Source organism: Alligator mississippiensis, chromosome 3 (genome assembly GCF_030867095.1).
Source record: "Alligator mississippiensis isolate rAllMis1 chromosome 3, rAllMis1, whole genome shotgun sequence".
In the NCBI taxonomy this organism is placed as follows: Eukaryota; Metazoa; Chordata; order Crocodylia; family Alligatoridae; genus Alligator; species Alligator mississippiensis.
Window position 1 is genome coordinate 269,295,678 of NC_081826.1, and position 19,100 is coordinate 269,314,777.

General features: G+C 41.0%; 1 protein-coding gene across 2 annotated transcripts in view; it reads right to left on the reverse strand.

Moving 5' to 3' along the window:
* Positions 1 to 19,100, reverse strand: part of SNX18 (sorting nexin 18) — a 195,643-nt gene that overhangs the window by 165,951 nt on the left and 10,592 nt on the right. The window contains exon 2 of one of the 2 annotated variants that reach the window (XM_019495868.2): positions 3,113 to 5,536. The exons of the other annotated variant lie outside the window; for it this stretch is intronic. Within the exon in view, the coding sequence (XP_019351413.2) occupies positions 5,283 to 5,536 (254 nt within the window). The 3' untranslated portion in view covers positions 3,113 to 5,282. Of the gene's footprint in view, positions 1 to 3,112; positions 5,537 to 19,100 lie in introns of those variants that run through there. 2 annotated transcript variants of the gene reach the window in all.

Below are 19,100 nucleotides of genomic sequence, written 5' to 3' on the forward strand. Positions count from 1 at the left end.
CAGCTTTGCAGAAGCATAGCTTTAAAGAAGTACAGCTAGCTCAGCACTTCCGCAAATCAGCCTAAACATATTAGCTCAGACGCTCAGAAAATGAAGGATGCACCATTAGTGGTCAGCTGTGAAAAGTCTGTTTTGCGCAATTCGTATCATATAGCAAAACTATCGGAGACAGGGATTGAATCTAGTTTTCCAGGGTGGATTTCAAATACCTGAGTGATGAGAACTTCCCTTTCCCCCCCTCAGTCAGTACATCCCTTTTAACTTCTGCAATAAATGAAGTAATGTTCTACAAACAACAGCTTCATTAATGATTTCCCCCTGATTAACTTGGGAGAGCAGTGGTCACCCTGTGCACCAAATGGGGCAGGGGTCCTGTGGTGGGGAGGAAGAAGGGGGAAATTACTTGATCATGCAATTAAAGATCATAAACGTAAGCTGTACAAACAACTTTTAGTTCTGTTATTTCCTACTTTTTGAGGGCCTGACTACAATCGTTGCATGAGTTTTTTTCTCCCTGGGCTTTTTGTACTTAATTTCCTATATTTAAAAAAAATGCCAACACATGAAAATCATACTGACTATCATATAATTGCATTCTACAGCCTGTTATGCAGAAGGTCAAGCTAGCTGAACATACTGGATCCAACAGCAGTGCTAGAACGTTTAGATAAGTGGTCCCTAAACTCTACTGGCCCACTGGCAAGAATAGTGAACAAGAAACATGCTACATGTTAATCTTATTTGATCTTGCTGTGGATCTCAGTTTTATTTTATTTTTTGGGGGTCACAAACTATGTTGGGTGACATTATCTATAAATCAAAACAGAGTTTAAATTTATATCCTGTCCAATCCAGAAAGGCTAAGAGTGGCTTTCTGGATAGGTTGGAGAGCACTATGTTAGATGAACCTCCTAGACCTTTGCCACTTGAGCCAACAGTAACCAACAATGCGGGAGACAGCGGGTTGTATAAAATAGTTCTCTAGTGGAAAGGTTGCAATTTTTGCCAGTTATTTTTGTGGCTATTTGCTGAGAGCAAGAGAATATTTACGCTCAATCTTGAGTCTAATTAAGGTGAGGGGAATGTACGTCAATAGTGAGATGTTTCTGTTCCAGTCTTTTCCGAATAGAGCCTTCTAGCCAGTCCTCATCCTAGTCTTCTGCTCACCTATCAGCTTCTCCTCCCATCATCCCGAAGTGCTAAAACTGCCCACCCTACTACTATGTCTCTGCATTCCAGATCTGCAGGGATCACAGGACTGTCATTTTACCCTCAGGTCCTATGATGGAGGGAACAACTGAGAGAAAACTTAGCCCCTGAAGACTAGGGTGGAAAAAGCAAAACACGTAAAATGCAATCTTCAGAAATTTAGTTGCCAAATTCAAATAAATTTGAGCATAGGCAAACCATAATTTACAAAAGAACTCTTAACTTGGCAACATTTCAGCAGATGTTTATACAAACAGCAAGAACTATACTGCCGCCAAATTTCAAGTACCTGCTCCAAAGCGTGGAGGCACAGGAGCTTTTCAACTAACTTTTTAAAGAATATTTGAACATGGGCAAAACAACACATTTTCCCTTACCCTCATTTTGAAAAGTGGCCATCAGTCTATGCAATTCTAAAAAAAAGTAGACTGGGAAGACCCCCCACAGTTAAAGCTTGACAAAATTATAATAATATTTCAAATAAGGACACAAAATGCAATGAGTAACATTATCTGTATCACTTATCAAAAATATTTTAAAATAGTTTACGGGTAATCAACATATTTAACATGTTCTAAAAATATCCAATTTTATATAGAACAACCTTTCATCACAACAATGTTTCCTGAAATTCTGCTGAAGGGTTACCAGAGTAGCTCCAACCTAGATCTACTTTGAGTTTCTTCTGTTTGACAGCTAAAGCAACTGTAAAGGTTATTTAATTCTTTCTTCATTCTTCTAAGCCATCTGTGTACTTTGTCATCAGACACCTTTCTTACTTGCCTCTGCAAAACTGGGCTGTGCAACACTCCTGTCAAACTTACTGTATTCCATGATTCTTACAAACAAAACCTAAAAAAGGTACAGAGGGTCTATAAACCAACATAGTTGTCTTGTTGACTGTGCAGGTATCCTGAAACAACAGCACTGAGAATCAATTGCCCTAATCATTTTGAACAGGTAAAATGGAGGAATGGTATAAAATAAAAGGAATGTAACACTGAACTGAACTGGAGTTACTTCAATTGTTCTCTTCTGCATTTGATTCACTGAAAACGTTTAACTCTCTTTGATTAACAAAGAAGCTGCTGCAAAATTTCAAGTTTGATACACCACAGTTGCCATACAAATTAGATCTATCTTCCTGTGAAGTATTTTGAGACCTAAACCATATCCTTCAGTATTCAGAGATTTGGGATGATGGAAATTCAGCACAGTAAAAGCTTTGTTATCTGGCACCCACGGGGAATGGAGGGTGCCGGGTAACAAAATATGCCAGTTAACTGAGTGGCCTGAACAGGCATCTTTGCCTGTTTGGGCTGCCGCTGTCCCGCCACATCTGGGGTGTCACCGCCTCTCCCACCACATCGCCACCCCTCCTGTGGGCCCTGAGGGACAGGGAGGGGGGACCCGCCCAGGCTGCTTTCCCATGGGCTGTGAGGGCTTCACAAAACTGGAACTGCCAGGGTGGGCACTTCCGGTTTCACTTTTCCCTTACAGGCTGGCACGCCGGTTAACAGAGCATGCCGGTTTGTAAGGTGCCGGATAACTCAGCTTTTACTGTACATTAGTTCTTCACTGAGAGAATATTTTATATTAAACTCAATTTGGATTTCTCACATTACACAGTAAATATTCAGTGCATTTTTCCTTTTTCCAATGTAGGAATCATTTTTTAAAGAGTAAAACCTAGGAAATCCTAGCTAACCAAGCTATTTCCAAGAAATTCTATTTCTTGCCTACCTACAACTAATACATTAGAAAGAGTTCATCATAAAAATGGGACAAAGCCACAAACTATGGTCCTAGGTGTGAAACTTTTGAAAGTCTGAAAGTTTGCTTTAGTGAATCAAATTTAACAAATCGAAATATCCCCAAAAATAGACAAATGAGAAAACTGAGATGAAGGCCATGACAGTTTATTTTAGAAAACTGTACCTTTCTGATAATGCTTTATGGTATATATATCACAGCTTATTTTTTTCCCTTGCATATGAACATTTCAATAAAATTAACCTCCTAAAAATGCTTTAACTGGATCAAGAAAATATTCTGAAGAGGTCTTAACTGTCCCAAGTAGAATTAATTTGATTGCTGTCTGTTATAATTAGGATAAAGAAATCAATTAAAACTGTGACTGGTTTAGCCAAATATAAGCCGAGAAATATGGAGAAAAGGCTGAGATTTCAAACCTAATTACCACCACTGCTATAAGTACTTAAACTGTATATGGGAAGCAAGATCAGCTATGGTTCATAGACCTATAGTAAGACACATTGAAGGTTAAGAATGGTAAATCAGCATTATAACTGCCATGTACTTAATTTCCTCTACATTAGTTTCAATATTCTTTTTTTTTTGTTTGTGAACAGTTTCTTTTCTTATTGATTGTCCTTTTTCTTTTAGGGAACACTGATTTTTTTCTCTTTTGGTAATTTTGTGTTTCACTTCATTGCCTGTATATCAGTAGCACTGCTATCAGCAAGCTCTTGCAATAGCTTTGGTTAACCACCATGCAAGTGAATCCTTGTTTGCTTATTCTTCCCAAATGAAGTGGTAGAGCTTCTTTAACCTACAGAAGTTGCCATGATCCAATAAATCCAATGATGAATTTGTAAACAAAATGGGTAATAGTTCTCACTCTACTATACCCTTTTAATTTCCAGTTTCCTAGCTTTTGTTTAAGGTAGCTCTTTGTTATGTTAAATATTCTTTTTACCAGGAGGGCTTTTTGGAGGATAAGTAAAACCCTTTTTCATAAGAAGCATACAGAACACAGTAAACTTATAGGCTAAAAGGATAGAGTTTAGACTTATTTCCCTTAGTTTAGAGCAGAGAATCGTTTATTCTTTCTTTTTTTTTTTTTTTTTTAAGACAGTCTTTTGGTCTATATACACCTACTTGACTTGTCAAAAATCCTTGTATAAAAAAAAGACAACTGTTAATTTCTACTTGTGTGTTATAAATATAACAAATACTTCTTATTTTCTAGTCGGTTCAGTCAAGACTGATTTTGAACCATTTATACCATGGAACATCCCTGAAAATTTGTGACTTAGTAAACAAGTGAATCACAGTGGAGTCTCAATTCAATCAACTGACAATGCAGGTCCGTGTTTGCATTCACACTGAACCAACAGCTAAACAATGAGCAAATCTTCTCCAACTGAAATAATGCACAAACAAATGCTAGCGAGCCTGTATTTGCATCCCCTCAATATATTTCAATGCTTTGCTTTTATTAGGACAGTTTTCCAATTCTCCATTCATAATAATGTATTATAGAATAAACCATTCACTGTGTTATCCTATCTAGAAAGGGAATTCACTGGTACTGTATTTTTGCATGTGTGTTTAAGATTCTGGTACATGTAATAAAGTTTTCATTTTAAGGTCTTGGAAAACATTACATGATTTCAAATCCTCCTTTTTTAGCCAATATTTTTCACAAGACAATAGTTGCTGTGCAAATTGGATGGCAACTGATTTTTGTCAGTCAGTATGAGGTTTCATAATCAGATTCTGTCATAGACACTAACCCTTCGTTCATTCAATCAATCATAAAAATGTGGCTTGCTAGAAAAGGAAAAAAACCTAGAGTCTAAAGGCACAAAGTCGCATAGCTGCTCTAGTAGGAGGCTGTAAACAGAGAATTGTTTGAATTTAGGAAATCCAAATGGAGGAGAGTCAAAAGGCATCTGAAGCAGGCTTTTATCTAGCCAGCTTCCTTAAAGACCCAAAGGGTTTTGAGGTCTACAAAGTATGCACTAAAATACCATACTTCAAAAAGCAATAAGGCAAATAGTATAATCATTATTTCAGAAAAGTTACAATGGTAGTGTATGCATACACAGTATACTTAGTTACAATGTGTGGTACTGTTTCTACTACATAGCCATATTAACTGTTTCCTTCCTACATAATTAGAGATTCAGCTGGGATTCCAGGTGAACACAAAACCATCCTTGTACCACCACCAAGAGCTGGCAATAGTTCTTCAACAGCGGTGATATTTACTCTGCTGCTTCAATCATATTCATACCAAGGAAAGTTCACTATTCAAAGTTCAGCAATTAAACATTGTCATACTTATGAAGCGCTTCTTCTAATTTTTGTGTCACTTTTTGGAAAAAAAGTATTTGCTGTTGTAAGAAATGTTGCATCTGTGATTTAAAGTCCCGTACTCGAATTTTGTGGAAATGATTAATTTCTGCAAGAGTTGCAAAAGAAATAATATTACAACGTTCTTGAATACCCTCAGCCTTCTGGACCTCCATCTTCCCTTCTTCAACATGCCGCTTACTTTCCTTTACTTTGGTAAGGGCTCCTGCATAAAGAACAAAACAAAATGATATTGAACATGAAAGGACCTGTAGATTCAACTAGTGTACTTTACCAATGTGTTGAAGGTGACAACAATTCTGTGATAAGCAAAGTCCTTCATTTGCATACAAATACAAGCTATTGGACAAATCTATATACAAGTACATATTTTACCTACATCGGAAACATTTCAGCCTTCTAAAACTTACGTGTGGAAGGAACTTTGAATGGTGTTACGTGAGGGGTAGAATTCAGTAAGATCTCTACCAAATACTTCATTGATCAAAATACAGAAGACAATTATATCACATACATGGCTTCTTTCAAAAGAATTAACTGAACAGAGAAGCTGATAAGTGACAAAGGTGTTATAACTTCAAAAACTTTGGAAAAGAGTGATCAATGAAATCACATACTAAATATGATGTCTGAACTGCTATGCTGTTTAGAGAAGAAATATCAGTTGCAGAAATTAAAGGCAAAAAAATACAGTATACAACATACCCTTCCAAATAAAACATGCATCTTGTTTTTGGAAGGGCGAATGTAGGAAAAATAAAAGATTTTTCTAGAGTCCTGCTGGTCCTTGCTGTCCAAAAAAACAAGGTACATGTCTTATTCAGGGACAAAGGGTATACAAGAAAGTATGGCAACAGCCTTTCTAGCAGTAATATCACCTCATCTAAATTACTACTTGTTCCAAGTCCCTCATGTAAAATAAACCCTCTATCCTAGATTTTTGGGGATTGAAAAATGATCTCATATGACTGACTTGTATTGCTACCTTCCAATTTGCAAAAAGCAGGGAGTTGGAATGACTGCTAGTGTTCAGGGCAGTCACTGCTTACTGTATTTCTATCAAACAATATTAACATTCCAATAGTTGGTGCAATATTTTTGTTTAGTTTTCATGCCCTACACTTATTTTTAAAGACCTACTTTATTATTTTTCCTCTTAGAACTGGGAATAGGTACACTCTTCTAAGATGTAGTCAAAATAATATATCAGGCAGTTTAGCAAATTTCACGGGCAAAGTTTGTTTAACTTGTAAAAGAGGTCAGACTGCTACACAGAAAAAAGGAGCTCCAATATCAGAGCTGAACAGGCATGTTTTCTGCAGTTTTTAAAAAAGGAATTAAAATTTTTTTTTTTTTCTAGAAATATTTGGGACATTTCCCCTTGTGCTCTGTACCTTGTTATTAAAAAAATTCAGCTCATCTGTTTCAATTGTGCTTAGGCTGCACGACATCATCTCTTTTTCTCTTGTTTCCAGTCTGGTCCAGGTTGAGCTGAACAACTATGAGAGCTTAAAATATTTCCGTCTGTTATCACATGCTTGCCAAAAGAACTTATGGAATAGTTCCCAAATGAATTTTGGACTGTGGGAATGAAGTTACTAAGTAAATAAGTGAAATGTAGAGCAGCTACTTTGGACCTGTAGGGATCTGAATGAGAAAGGCCTGTTCCTAAGTATAATGAAAAGGCCAAGTAAAAGGGCTGTGCACGAAGGTGCTCTATAAGAATTTTCCCTTCAAAGTCAGAAGAGTTACTAGAACCACTCCAAACCCTGTCCCAAAATATGGGACTTGCTGTGGTCCTCAGAGTTAATGTATACCAATTAAAAGGTGGGCACTGGTCAATAAATCAGCTACAACAAGAATCCATTGGCTTCGCCACCACTCTGCACTGGCTCACCCAATTAAAAAAAAACAACCCATCAAACTTCTGCCTGAAAGATAGCAAGCTATGGAGCACATTTCTGTACTTTAACTATATTTCCTCCTTTGTGAAGTCAAGGATTTCCAAGGTAGAATATGTCCCTAAACCTTCATCAGTTTCAGCTTTCTTTCCAATGACACTTCCTTTCAGCAAACAGCTCCAGATTCAATAAAAAGTTTTTCTGTGCATTAGTTGTACTTCAGAAGCCTAAGCAAAGCTCTAAAAAATTTAAACGCGGGGCCTGTATTGAAGCCACATGGAACTGCTTAATCAAATCTGACAATGCTTAGTCCTGATATTGGAAATAGTTTCAAATGTTACAGCTAACATAACTAAATCAGAAAAAAAATTGCATTTATAATTTTTAGGCTGCAGAGGCCCTACCTTTTAAAACATACTCCCCTTGAACCACTCCATGCTAATAAAAATTCTGTTTATAGATCAAACACTAATCAGAAATAATTCTTTTAAAGTTTTGTATCTCTTTTGAGCATTAAAGACAAAAAAAGTAGGAAAAGGAATCTAAGCAGAAACTTTGCCCCATTAACAGTTGCCTTAAAGTAGATATTACACTTGATCTGAGCTTTCAAGAGGACGTGAATCTATAATTTCCATTAAACCCTCAAATAGATTATAGCCTAAGGTCAGAAATCAATGTAATGAGTTCATATGCTTAAATACATACTATTTTTTTAAGTAGCCACAGATTTGGAGTACTAATATACTAATAGTGCAAGCAATTAGTCTTCAAATAACCCAAAAGGAATAAAAAATGTCAATAATACAGACAGAAAAAAGTTTAATCTCTGATTACCAAGAAACAAAGCTTCTTTATAACTCTGTAAAAAAATCTTAAATAAAAATATGAGTCAAGTCTTTCACCTTAGAACAGTGATTCTCAACTGATTTGTCCTGATGCACCACAAGATCCTTAAGTGCCTCGTCCCTATGCAAGAAGGTAAGCGCTCTCCTTCTCCTTCCACTCAGCACCCCTTGGCTAACTCTACCTCCCACAGCTCCTCTCCTGCTCCTTCTCCTGCCCTTCTCCTACCCTGGCAGTCCCCATGCTGGCCATCCCCATGCTCTGAGCAGCATGCTGTGTCACAGACAGACAGGCAGGCAGGCGGACTTGAGGCCATGGAGCCATGTTTTCAACCTGGCTCCGCTCCCCCCCAAATTCTCGAGGCCAACAGAAGCGGCTGCAGGAACAGGTGGCTCCAGTAGCCAATACGCGAGAGCCTCAGTGGCAGGGACTGTGTCTTCCTCTTCATATAGACTGCAGACCAGGAGGGGAAAAAGAGTTAAAAGGGCATGGCAGGATGACGTCCTGCCCCTGCTGCCCTCACCTGGCACCAGATAGGTTGTAGCTCAGTGGCAGTTCCACTAAGTTCAGGAAAAGTTATGGAGGGGTGCCTTGAGGGTAAAAGGTTGAGAACCACTGCTCTATAAGGTAATGTATTAACCTGTTAAAAAACAGAGCCCACTGAGGTTTAATCTGTACAAAACTAGCCAATCTGTGTTTTCTCACAGCTTTGGCATTTTCACTTATAACAGTATGCAGCATACTTCAGATGAAATGGTCCCAAAGGATTTCACTATGGCCTCGTTTTGCATTTGATCCATAAACACAGACCCTGAGCTTGAGAAGTTTCAGCTCCCAATGGTGCTGAAAACAGGTGCAAGAATTCACTCATGCAGACACAACATGCAGGGCAATTATAGCACTGACTGGGACCTGTAATATTGTGTTCTCACATATGACCTGCACCTTTTCCCCACAAAAAACAGCTGGTGAAAATTGGAGCACACATGGTATGTGCGAAAAATTGATCTCCACAGGTTTAGACATTTGGTGGCAGGGGAGTGATGGCAGCATTAACTGTCTCAGCTCTGTGACCTACATCGATTAACTCTGCCCCTGCTCCCCCAACACTATATTTCTAAACCCCTGGGGAGCTCCCAACTGGATGATATGGTAGGTCACAGTAGATCAGCTTTTTGGCCCCATCTCACATAGCAGGTTCACCTCTAGTTGCCAGTACTCAGTGGGAACATTAACACGTGTGATTAAATATGCACGGATAAACTATGGAGCTTGTTGCTCCAGAGTTTTTTGCTCCTGGGCATGCTGTTTGAAAGTGTGTTGGGAGCAAAAAGCTCCAGAGCAAGTTGCTCTGGAGTTTATTTGTGTGCAGCACATGGAGCCCGGTTGAAGCAGCTTGGGCTGGCAGGGAACACAGGAGGTCAGCCTGCCAGGCCAGGGCTGCTTTGATGGGCTCTACATGCTGCAGAGAGGCTGGCTGAAACATGAGGATGCTTCACTGCAGGGCTAGCCTCTATGCTGAAGCATCCGCATGCTGCACCCAGCCACTCTGTAGCATGTGGCACTCTGTCGGAACAGTCCTGGGCTGGCTGCTCTGATGGGGCTTTACGTGCTGCAGAGTGACTGACTGGGGCACAAGGGTGCTTTACCGTGTGCGGGCCAGGGGCGATCCGGGCCCGTCTTTGCGCATGCGGGCTGTGGCCAGCAGCCCGGGCACACGGGGTTGGAGAGGACCGGGGGCGAGCTAGAATTAGTCACGGATGCGTAGTGGTTGATTTAAAGATTGTTTACTTACACCAAAGATGGTCGTGGTGTAGGCTGGACAGTTTCCAGGTACAGCTCCGCTTAAATCCTCGTTAGAGGACTACGACAAATTCGTTCTTTCCCCCGGAGTTGCTGAAGCTCCGTGGGTTCGGTAGTTTCTCGTACAGGAAGGGATACGTCTAGGAATCTATCAGCGACGGGGAGAGGCCAGAGGCTGTTCAGGCCTCTGTTGCCTTTTAAGAAATGCGTTGGGTCCGTAAGGATCTGCAGCGCTTGGAGATCTTCACGTGAGGCGAAGGTTTCTCTCTCACTCCGATTTCTCTCCAACTTGGGCGGAAACCACCCAAGCTCTTTATACGGCTAGCAAGCCAATCGCTAGCCGCCACGTGTGCATATATTAGAATCGGCCAATAACATGGCACGAATTCTTATACAAATGGCGGGAACTCCCTGCACCGTGCATTTCTTAGATGCAAAAGAAATGCACCATGCAAAGAAAGCTTCAAATTGGCGGGAAATTCTCCGTTGCACCAGGGTTCTCTTCTGCAGCAGAAAACTCCACCGTGCAAAGAAGCTGCAATTTAGCGGGAAAATAATTTAGCAGTGCCGAAGCACACACAAACAAAAAATCACAACTTTGTGTTGTGACACCGCAGAGCCCGCCTACCAGGAGTCCCATGCTGAAGCATCCTGGGCTTCAGCCAGCCAGGGCAGCATCTATACGTGTGTTGCTGTGCATGAAAACTCCACAGCAGGTTAGAACTTGAACAGAAGTCTAACAGGGGTGCACATTTAGACCTTGTGACATTTACTGTGCAGTGAATTAGTCAACTGCGCAGTAAGTGTCTTGCGTAGACGTGCCCAGCTTCTACCTGAAAGATCTATTTTCTTCAAGCTTTCTAAAACAATGTGTGTATTATAGCCCGGGGGGAGGGGCATTCAATGTATGAGAATATATGGCATCAAAGATACAAAACTGTATATATGGGCAGCAGTAGTAAGAAACACAGCTTGCTGCACAACACAAAGGCAGACAAAAATTTGGTGATGACACCCAGAGAACTCTTTATAATATATATTTTTTAAAAGTCAAATTTAAAATGCTGAGACAAAGCAAGGTATACTGAAAGCACAAGCGAATCAAGAAAGGCTATAAATATACCAGGGGGTGGGGAAATCAATGGAAGGAGCCATGTCCTAATGTACTTTATTTCAATGAAAACTACTGCTAAATGTGCAGCTGGGGTAGAAAAAGGCAAAAAAAAGTTAGGATGCTGCAACAGAGACTACTCTATTATAGGATTTACTGAATTCATGCCTATTATATTAATAATGTTATATTACTGCTCTTTTAGCAGAAGGAACCAAACTAAGGTTGCATATCGATCAATTTGTGCAGACATTAATTTTGGCATTTCCTAACTTTTGCAAGTTTGACTTTTATAAGCATAGTCTTCTAAAAACGTTTCACAACTGCAATAGGGTAAGCATTATATTTTATGCCCATGAACAGCTGTGCTCCCATAAAAACTTGTTCAGTCTTTTAGAGCTTCAAGTTTATTCAAGTGACTTTTTATTACAGAGTTTCATAAATTCAAGATCTATGGGATTAGAATCCACCCTGAAATGGCAGAGGGCCTGACACTGAGAAAAATTGTATTTTTGGACCTAAAACAAGAAAGGAAATATAGGTGGGAATTCCATTTTTCATAATCAAAGTCCAATGCTAAATAAAGAAGGATACTGAAAGAATGCCATTAGAGACTTAAAGATTGTATACTCCAGTAAAAACTAAGATATTTCAATTCTGCATTGTAATGTAGGATGAGATTAAAGTGTTCAATATGATAACATCAGGATTTAATAAGGAGAATATATAATAGTGTAACTAGCAGCCAAGACAGGGACACATTAAAATTCTACCAAAAAATAACTGTTTCCAGCTGTGAATCATATGATAAGCAGAAACTTACAGGGGTACAGAGAAGCTCTAAGACAGCAAAAGAATATGGAATGAAACAATAAAAGGACAGGCAATGCCAACATTTGAGGCTGGGAGTGGAGGAGGAAGAGACAAAATATACTCAGAGACAAAAAGAACTGTTCAAAATGATATTCAAATCAAAATGACAAAGAATAAGTCTTTTCCTTTATTTGCACCATCTAAACATATTTATACAAATGCTTTGAAGTGCACATACTATGTATGCAATCTCTCTCTCATTGCCTGCCTACACTCCCCACATCCTTCTGTATTAATTCATCTATTGCCTCTGTCTTATACTCAAGGTTTGTCTACACTGCAATAGTTAACCCTTTTAGAGCTGACTGAGCTCAAGTGAGTGCCCACCATGCAAGATGAAGGGGTGAACAGAATGGCTGCTGCTGCTGCTGAATGGCATGGTAGCAGCTAAAAGCTAGTCTGCACCTGGCCACTGCCCCAGGCACCCAGCTACATCATTACACCAATGGTCAATAGTGCATAGCAGTGGTGCCCAAACTTTTTCTCACCTGCAGGCTAGATTGGTGGTGTCAGGTATATCTGCAGGCCATATCCAGCTTGTGGGCCTGATCTAGTGTGTTGGGTAGGTGCAGCAGATCTGTGGGATGGGTGCAGCTGGGGCCTGATCCAGCCACATGGCAGTGACCCCACCCTGATCCGGCTGTGCAGCAGCAGCAAAAACTACAGCAGGAGCAGTGACTCTGATCTGGCCATGCAGTAGCAGCAGGAGACCCAATCTGGTCCGGATCTGGCTGCATGGCCATGGCAGCAGCCCGTGGCCAGTCTGTACCCAATCTACCCAGGCAGGGTTTGAAAATTTGGCAATGAAGGAAGCAGTGGCAATGTTAATTACCACCACTCTACCACCACCAAATATCCCAACCTGTGGGGAGCCCCACAGGCCAGATGCCATAGCTCTGCAGACTGGATTTGGCCTGTGGGCCACAGGTTGACCACACTGGTGTAATGCATTACCAAAAAAAAGTAACACACTTTTGCTGTCTTTGATACTGCTGAAACAACTATCTATGTGATATCTAAGAAACAATGTTGCTCAAAAGAATGATTAAGAAGTGTCCTCTTTCCAATTACTCTCTTTAATCAAGGTCAGGCATCAACTTCAAACAAACTAACAGACATATATGGGTGGGTATGAAAAAGGTAGTAGCTACAGAATGACACAGCAGGGAAAAATCTGAGGAGCTTGACTGTTCTGGCCTTTGTATCAGTGTAATGTATGACACGAACAAAGGACACCACATTCTTGAATGCCTCTTTTGAGAAGTTCAGTAGCCAATAAGCTTCAGTAGGACAGTCTTCGTGATGAATTTGTGCAGTAGTACAAAGGTTCCTCTGAAATACTGCACCCTCAAGAGGAAAGCAAATGAGAGTTAAAAACATGGTGTTCTTTAAAAAAAACAACCCTCTACATTTAATACAGAAGTTAAACCTTGTGAAAATAAAACATCTTGTGGAATGATCCTTTATCTACATTCAATCAGCAAATCTATGCAACACAATTTGGTGGAATGATCCTTTATCTACATTCAATCAGCAAATCTATGCAACACAATTTGGTGGATTATTTTATATTAGGGAGCTTGAAGGGCGGCACAGTATATAAAATGTAAGCGTTCATTTCCACCAAATGGACCCTTATACTAATGATTTTTAAATTTGCAGAGCTACAGTAGGCTTCTTGATTCCCTCTTAGCATATTGAGCAATATGTGGGTTTTAAAGTGGTTTCTTTGAACTTGATGCTCTCCTTCCCCTTATTTATATCATAGGTTGTTTAAAATAAAACCATCTCTACCAGGTAGGGAAAATTAAATATCATCTAAAAAAGACAATGCTTCACTTTTAGTGGTTTATATACAAGGATACAAGAATAAAGAAGTGCCATTTGAAATAGGGTTACTGTTGTCTCATCTGAGAACCTAACCTGAGATTATTTTACTGTAACTCTTAGCCAAGCATTTTAAAGAGGCTAACACAAAGCAGTCCATGCACATAGGCAAGCTGCTTGATTTACCTTTTACTCTGGGCCCTTTTATGCAAGTTATCTGTACCAATCACCACAAGCACTTGATTGCTGCACAGTGAGATTTGAGCGCAGACTGTCTTTAGGATGCACTTTCATTTTTCCTAAAGAGATTATTGGAATAGTCATAGTAAATTTCTTCTCTAACAGAGCACCTGGTGCCCATACAAATTCACAGTTCATAATCTACTATCAGGAATTTAATATCATCCTTAGATTAACAAACAAACTGTTTTCCTTAGTGAGCATAAGGATACTGAAAGCATTTCTGCAAAAAGCTAACCTTGCATTAAAAGGAAAAAAACCCAGTCATTTCTAGGGCTTTGGTTGCAAAGGAAAGATTCTCAGAGAGGCAAGTAAACACATGTTTTCTTCTCAAGCATACAGCAAGTTCCTGCTCCTGCCACTTCTCCATGCTTTGCCAAGCAGGAAGAGCCTGGAACTGAGGCAATTTTGGCCGATTTTGGCAGTTATACAGAACTCTACAGCAGTCAATCATCAAGAATCACAAGTTCCTGTTACTGCTGATTCTGTTCAGAATTTAGGAATATGTGGATTAAGAAGCGTGATATTTTGAAAGAGTTCACATTCATTGATACCTATACAGTACTTGAAGATCCGCCCTGAACAAGTGAAGTATTAGTATAACAAAACATAAACTTGTTTATGAAAAGGCCTTGCACTATTGAACATTTGTTTAAATAATAACAAAAAAGAAATACTTCCTTCTCCTACTTGAAAGAGGAGATATAAAATTGAATGAAGCGCCAGGAGAAATTTCCCTGCATGTTGACAGATTGTGTGTTTAAGAATGCTATAAGCACAGATTAGTGAAACACAAGATGTTCACTTGCTATGCATGTATGTCTGTGGATTTTATAGCTAGGTTATATGACAGAAAATGGTAGGTAATTTTGCCCAAAGCTTAAAAAAAAAGAAAAAAAAAAAAAAAGAAAGCCTCTAAAATAAGGAAAATGCAGCAAAGATGTTATAATGAAAAAGCAACAATAGAAACCAGGGAGAGAACCAGTTGCAACCTTAAAAATTAGTTTTAGTATCATGGAGAAAGAAATAAGTGGTATTCAGCAGAAAAAACAATAATACTTAAATGACTTTTCTCTTCAGAATATGCCAACCAAATAAAGAGATGTTTTGACTGATACAACAGGATTTTCTCATCAGAGGACACAAAAAAAAACCCATTAAGAGCTCTGCTTTTTCTGAAGAGAAAAGGGGCATGACCTTCAGAAGTAAATTTGATGAAGGTTATAAAGGTTTGAAAATTATCTGGAAAGAAGTATAAAATAGACCACACGTCCCACATTTGGTCCTTTATGAGGATTCTGGTGCATACGTAATTTTTTTATTCCCAGGTCATCCAACTGCTACCTCAGCTCCTCATCTTGTGAACGCTTAAGCATGTAAAGTTATTAATGTATGCAAATTTCTGTAGCATCAAGGCCCAATTATGTGCAACAGAATCAAACCTAGCAGCAAAACAGCAGTTAAAAGTTGTGAACTTTTCTTCTTTATGCCTGGATGGCAGTTTGTTTATTACTCACAACGCTAGTGCAAGAAAACAATGACAGTCAAAAACCCTACAGATTCATGAGCTGAAAGACAATAATGGTCTCTTAATATTAAGATTACCATTTTGATTTGCTGCAGAATAATTAAGATTAGGGTACAACTATGTGCAGTGGATACTTCAAATCACTCTGAATGTTTATGTAGAACTGTTACTGAAATAGACATAGTCCAATTGCAAAATAAACTCAATCATTTTCTCATTTATGTCCAGTTCAGAGGCCACACAAATAAAGGGTTGATTGTTGGAACGAGTAAATATTCAGTGAGTTCCATTTTTTTTAGACTTACTAATTATTGAATTGAATCAGTAGTGAGTAGTGATGGCTTAGAGATCAAATAAAGTTTATTTGCTTGTAATTTCCTACACTCCAACCCTCCAAGTGTTACTTGATTTAGCTCTAAGTACTTCAGACAAGGACTGATATACCACCTATCACAACAAGGCTCCAAATCCTGATTGTGGTCCTTTGGCACTATTGTAAATATTACAGGACAGTGTTTAATGATAAATATAATTTTTCATATTACAGCACCAAATATTAAGAGAGACCTCTGCAGATTTTAATACAATTGACTACCTTGTCAAAATGACTTCCCCCTCTCTACAATATTTCATTCTTCGTTAAAGACAAGTTGAAAATAACACATATTAAGAATAAAAACTATTAATTACAATATTACAAATTCTGAAGTCCACAACCATTAATCTACCACTTTGGGTAGAAGCACTGTGACAGGGGGCTGTCAAGAGGCCAGTCTCATGGTTGACCTGTTTGCCTGCCTGTCTAGGGCAGTCTGCCCTGTCTTGACTGCCACGACTTGTCGTACTAAACTAGATGCTGAGTGCGGGAGGCTGTCCATTAAGTGCTGTAATGCCTAGGGTATTATACACAGCTCCAACCTCCCCTATACCATGTCCCATGCCTCAGAGATAACATCCAGCAGGGGACCTCCCCTATCCAGCCAAATTCATGCCCCCTCACTGGGACTCACTCAACTAGCTACTCGTGGGGCTGGCCTGTACACATGGTGCAAAATTACGTATGCACCAGAATCCTCATAAAGGTCACCTCTGCAACCCTGCTCTGCACGGAACTGTGCAGCCCTTCAGGCTGCCCTTGCAGCCCTACTCAGTGTGGTCTAAACTCCAAGTGACTCCTCCGCCCCCTTGCTGGGGCCACTCTTCTGCCTCTTCACTGGGGCCAAATCCGCACCCTGCCCTTACTGGGATCTCAGGGGTCTTACACCCTGTGGGCTCAGGTGTCCAAAGATGTGCCTAGCCTCACTGCCTGTCCCTACTCTGGGTTACCCACCGGGATGCGGGGGCTGGGACTATAAGGCACCCCTTACTTGCCTTTCACTGGGGAGGCAAATGGCCTGGCATTTCCTGGGGATCGCTCAACCATGGGCAGACCCACCATGCCATCCTACCCCAGCAGGGTGTAGTTTTCCATCATGCTCCAGGACAAGGAGCCTCCTGTCATCCCCATAGCTCCTGCCATTACCTCCAAGGATTTTGTGAGAAGCAGCTCCAGCCATGTGGTGTTCTTTCCATGGCTGCAACCAGCAAATTGCTGACTCCCCTGCTCAGGCCTGCTCTTATTGCCAGTAGCTGAGCCCTCTTTCCAAATCAGGTAGTCATCTGCCAGCCTTGTGACTCCTGATTGGGGAGTGCAGCCACCTGCAGGCTGTTCTGCTGCTAGGTCTCAGCCCTTAAAGTGGCAGGCACCAAAGGTGCTCTGCCACAAGCACCACCACTGAAGTTTATTTAGTCTAAACTGTATTATAATGCCAAGTAAATGCCACAAATCATCTTCAGGCCTCAATACAGCTGAATACTGAAAGTGAGAGCAGGATATCAAGATAAATGAAAGGAACTACAGAAAACTGTTGGCCCATTGGACCTGCTCTCCCACTTTATCTCAGCCAACAAAAAAGAAAAAAATACTGTCATGCTACAGCATATAAGAATACTGCAAGACCAGCTGCAATGGTTCACTTTGGGGGTTCATTCATAATTCAATTTCAGTAATTTTAAAAGGTACGTAAATACTATCCTTAGATATGCTGAAGCCACATCCCATTTTCAACTAATAAAGGACCATATCTTGCAAACACTGAAGTACATGCTTAAAATTTATTCACAAGTCTTTCTATTGACTTTATGCACGTGTGTCTGAAGTATAGTCTATCATGAACCCGTTTATTTATTTATTTATTTTTTAGATTCTCCAGAAATATGTATCACAACTTATCACGCAGGCATTGGTTAAGGCTAGTTGTGTGAAAGTCTTAAATTGGCTGTCCTTTATATGGCCTATATATAGTTTAAAACATCTTGATACCACTTCAAACAATGATATTTGCAAGAAGTTATTAAAGATTCTGGAGGCCCCAAGTTAGGGTATTTTCAGAAAGTCCCTCTGAAAAAGAAGACTACTGTGAGGTGTTTCAACGAGGCACACAAAATTACTAAATCACTCTGAACAATTTAAGCTAGTGTTTGAAAAAGCATTAGGGAGAAGTTCTATTGTGGCCTGCAGTATACTTTGGTGTGTATATAATTCATAAAAGTGAGTACACATTAGCAGACTGATGGCATTTCAACATCCATTACACCAGAGGTCGGCAACGTTTTTGGCCAGAGTGCCAAAAATACCCCAACCACAACCCATGCCTCAACTTGGCATACCAGGGACAGACGGTGGGGGAGCTGCAAGGGGCCACAACCTTGCTGGCAGCAGGTGCACACACACCTGCAGACAGGCAGCGGGGGATGGGCCAGAGCCAGAGTTGCATTGCTCCAGCTCCTTCCATGCTGTGTGGCCTAAGGCATGCATGCAGCCTCCGCTGGCCATGGAGTCCAGGCTGTTTGCAGCAGGCAGCAGACAGGCTGCAAACACCTGCACCAGGGTCCGGAGCCCCAGCCCAGCTCCATGGCTGGCAGTGGCTGCACACACACCTTGGGGTACATGGCAGGGAAGTGGTCTCGGGCAGTGCAACTCTAGCACCAGTCCCACCCCCACCCTCCACCCGGCTGCTCATGTGCACCTGCTGCCAGCAACAAGCTGGGCTGGGCTCCACAGACCCTGGTGCAGCTGCTTGTGGCCTCCCTACCACCTGCTGCGAGCAGCCTGGGCTGTGCCAGGCAGCCGGGACTTGCCCAGAGCCTGGGCCGGCTGTGGTGGGTGGCCAGGAGGCTGCAAGCCATTGTATCAAGTTCTGCAGAGCCCCAGCCTGGCTTGTTGCTGATGGTGGGAGCATGTGCACCTCCAGGCAGACAGTGGGGAAAGGTCTGGGGTTGCACTGCCCCAGCCCCTTCCCCACCATGTGCCCCAAACCACACACAGAGCTGCTGCCAGCCATGGAACTGGAATGGGACTCTGGACCCCGGTGCATTGGTTGCAGCCTCCTGGCTACCTGCCACATCTGGCCCAAGCTCTGGGCAGGTGCTGCCTGCCATGGAGCCTGGGTTGCTCACAGCAGGGCTTGAAGTCTCCCCGTCACATGCTACAAGCAGTCCAGGGTTCGTAGCCGGTAGTAGCTGCCCAGAGCCTGGGCTGCTTGCAACTTGCCCGGCAAAATGGCCTCATGTGCCATGCTCTGGCACGTGTGGGCCGGGGGTT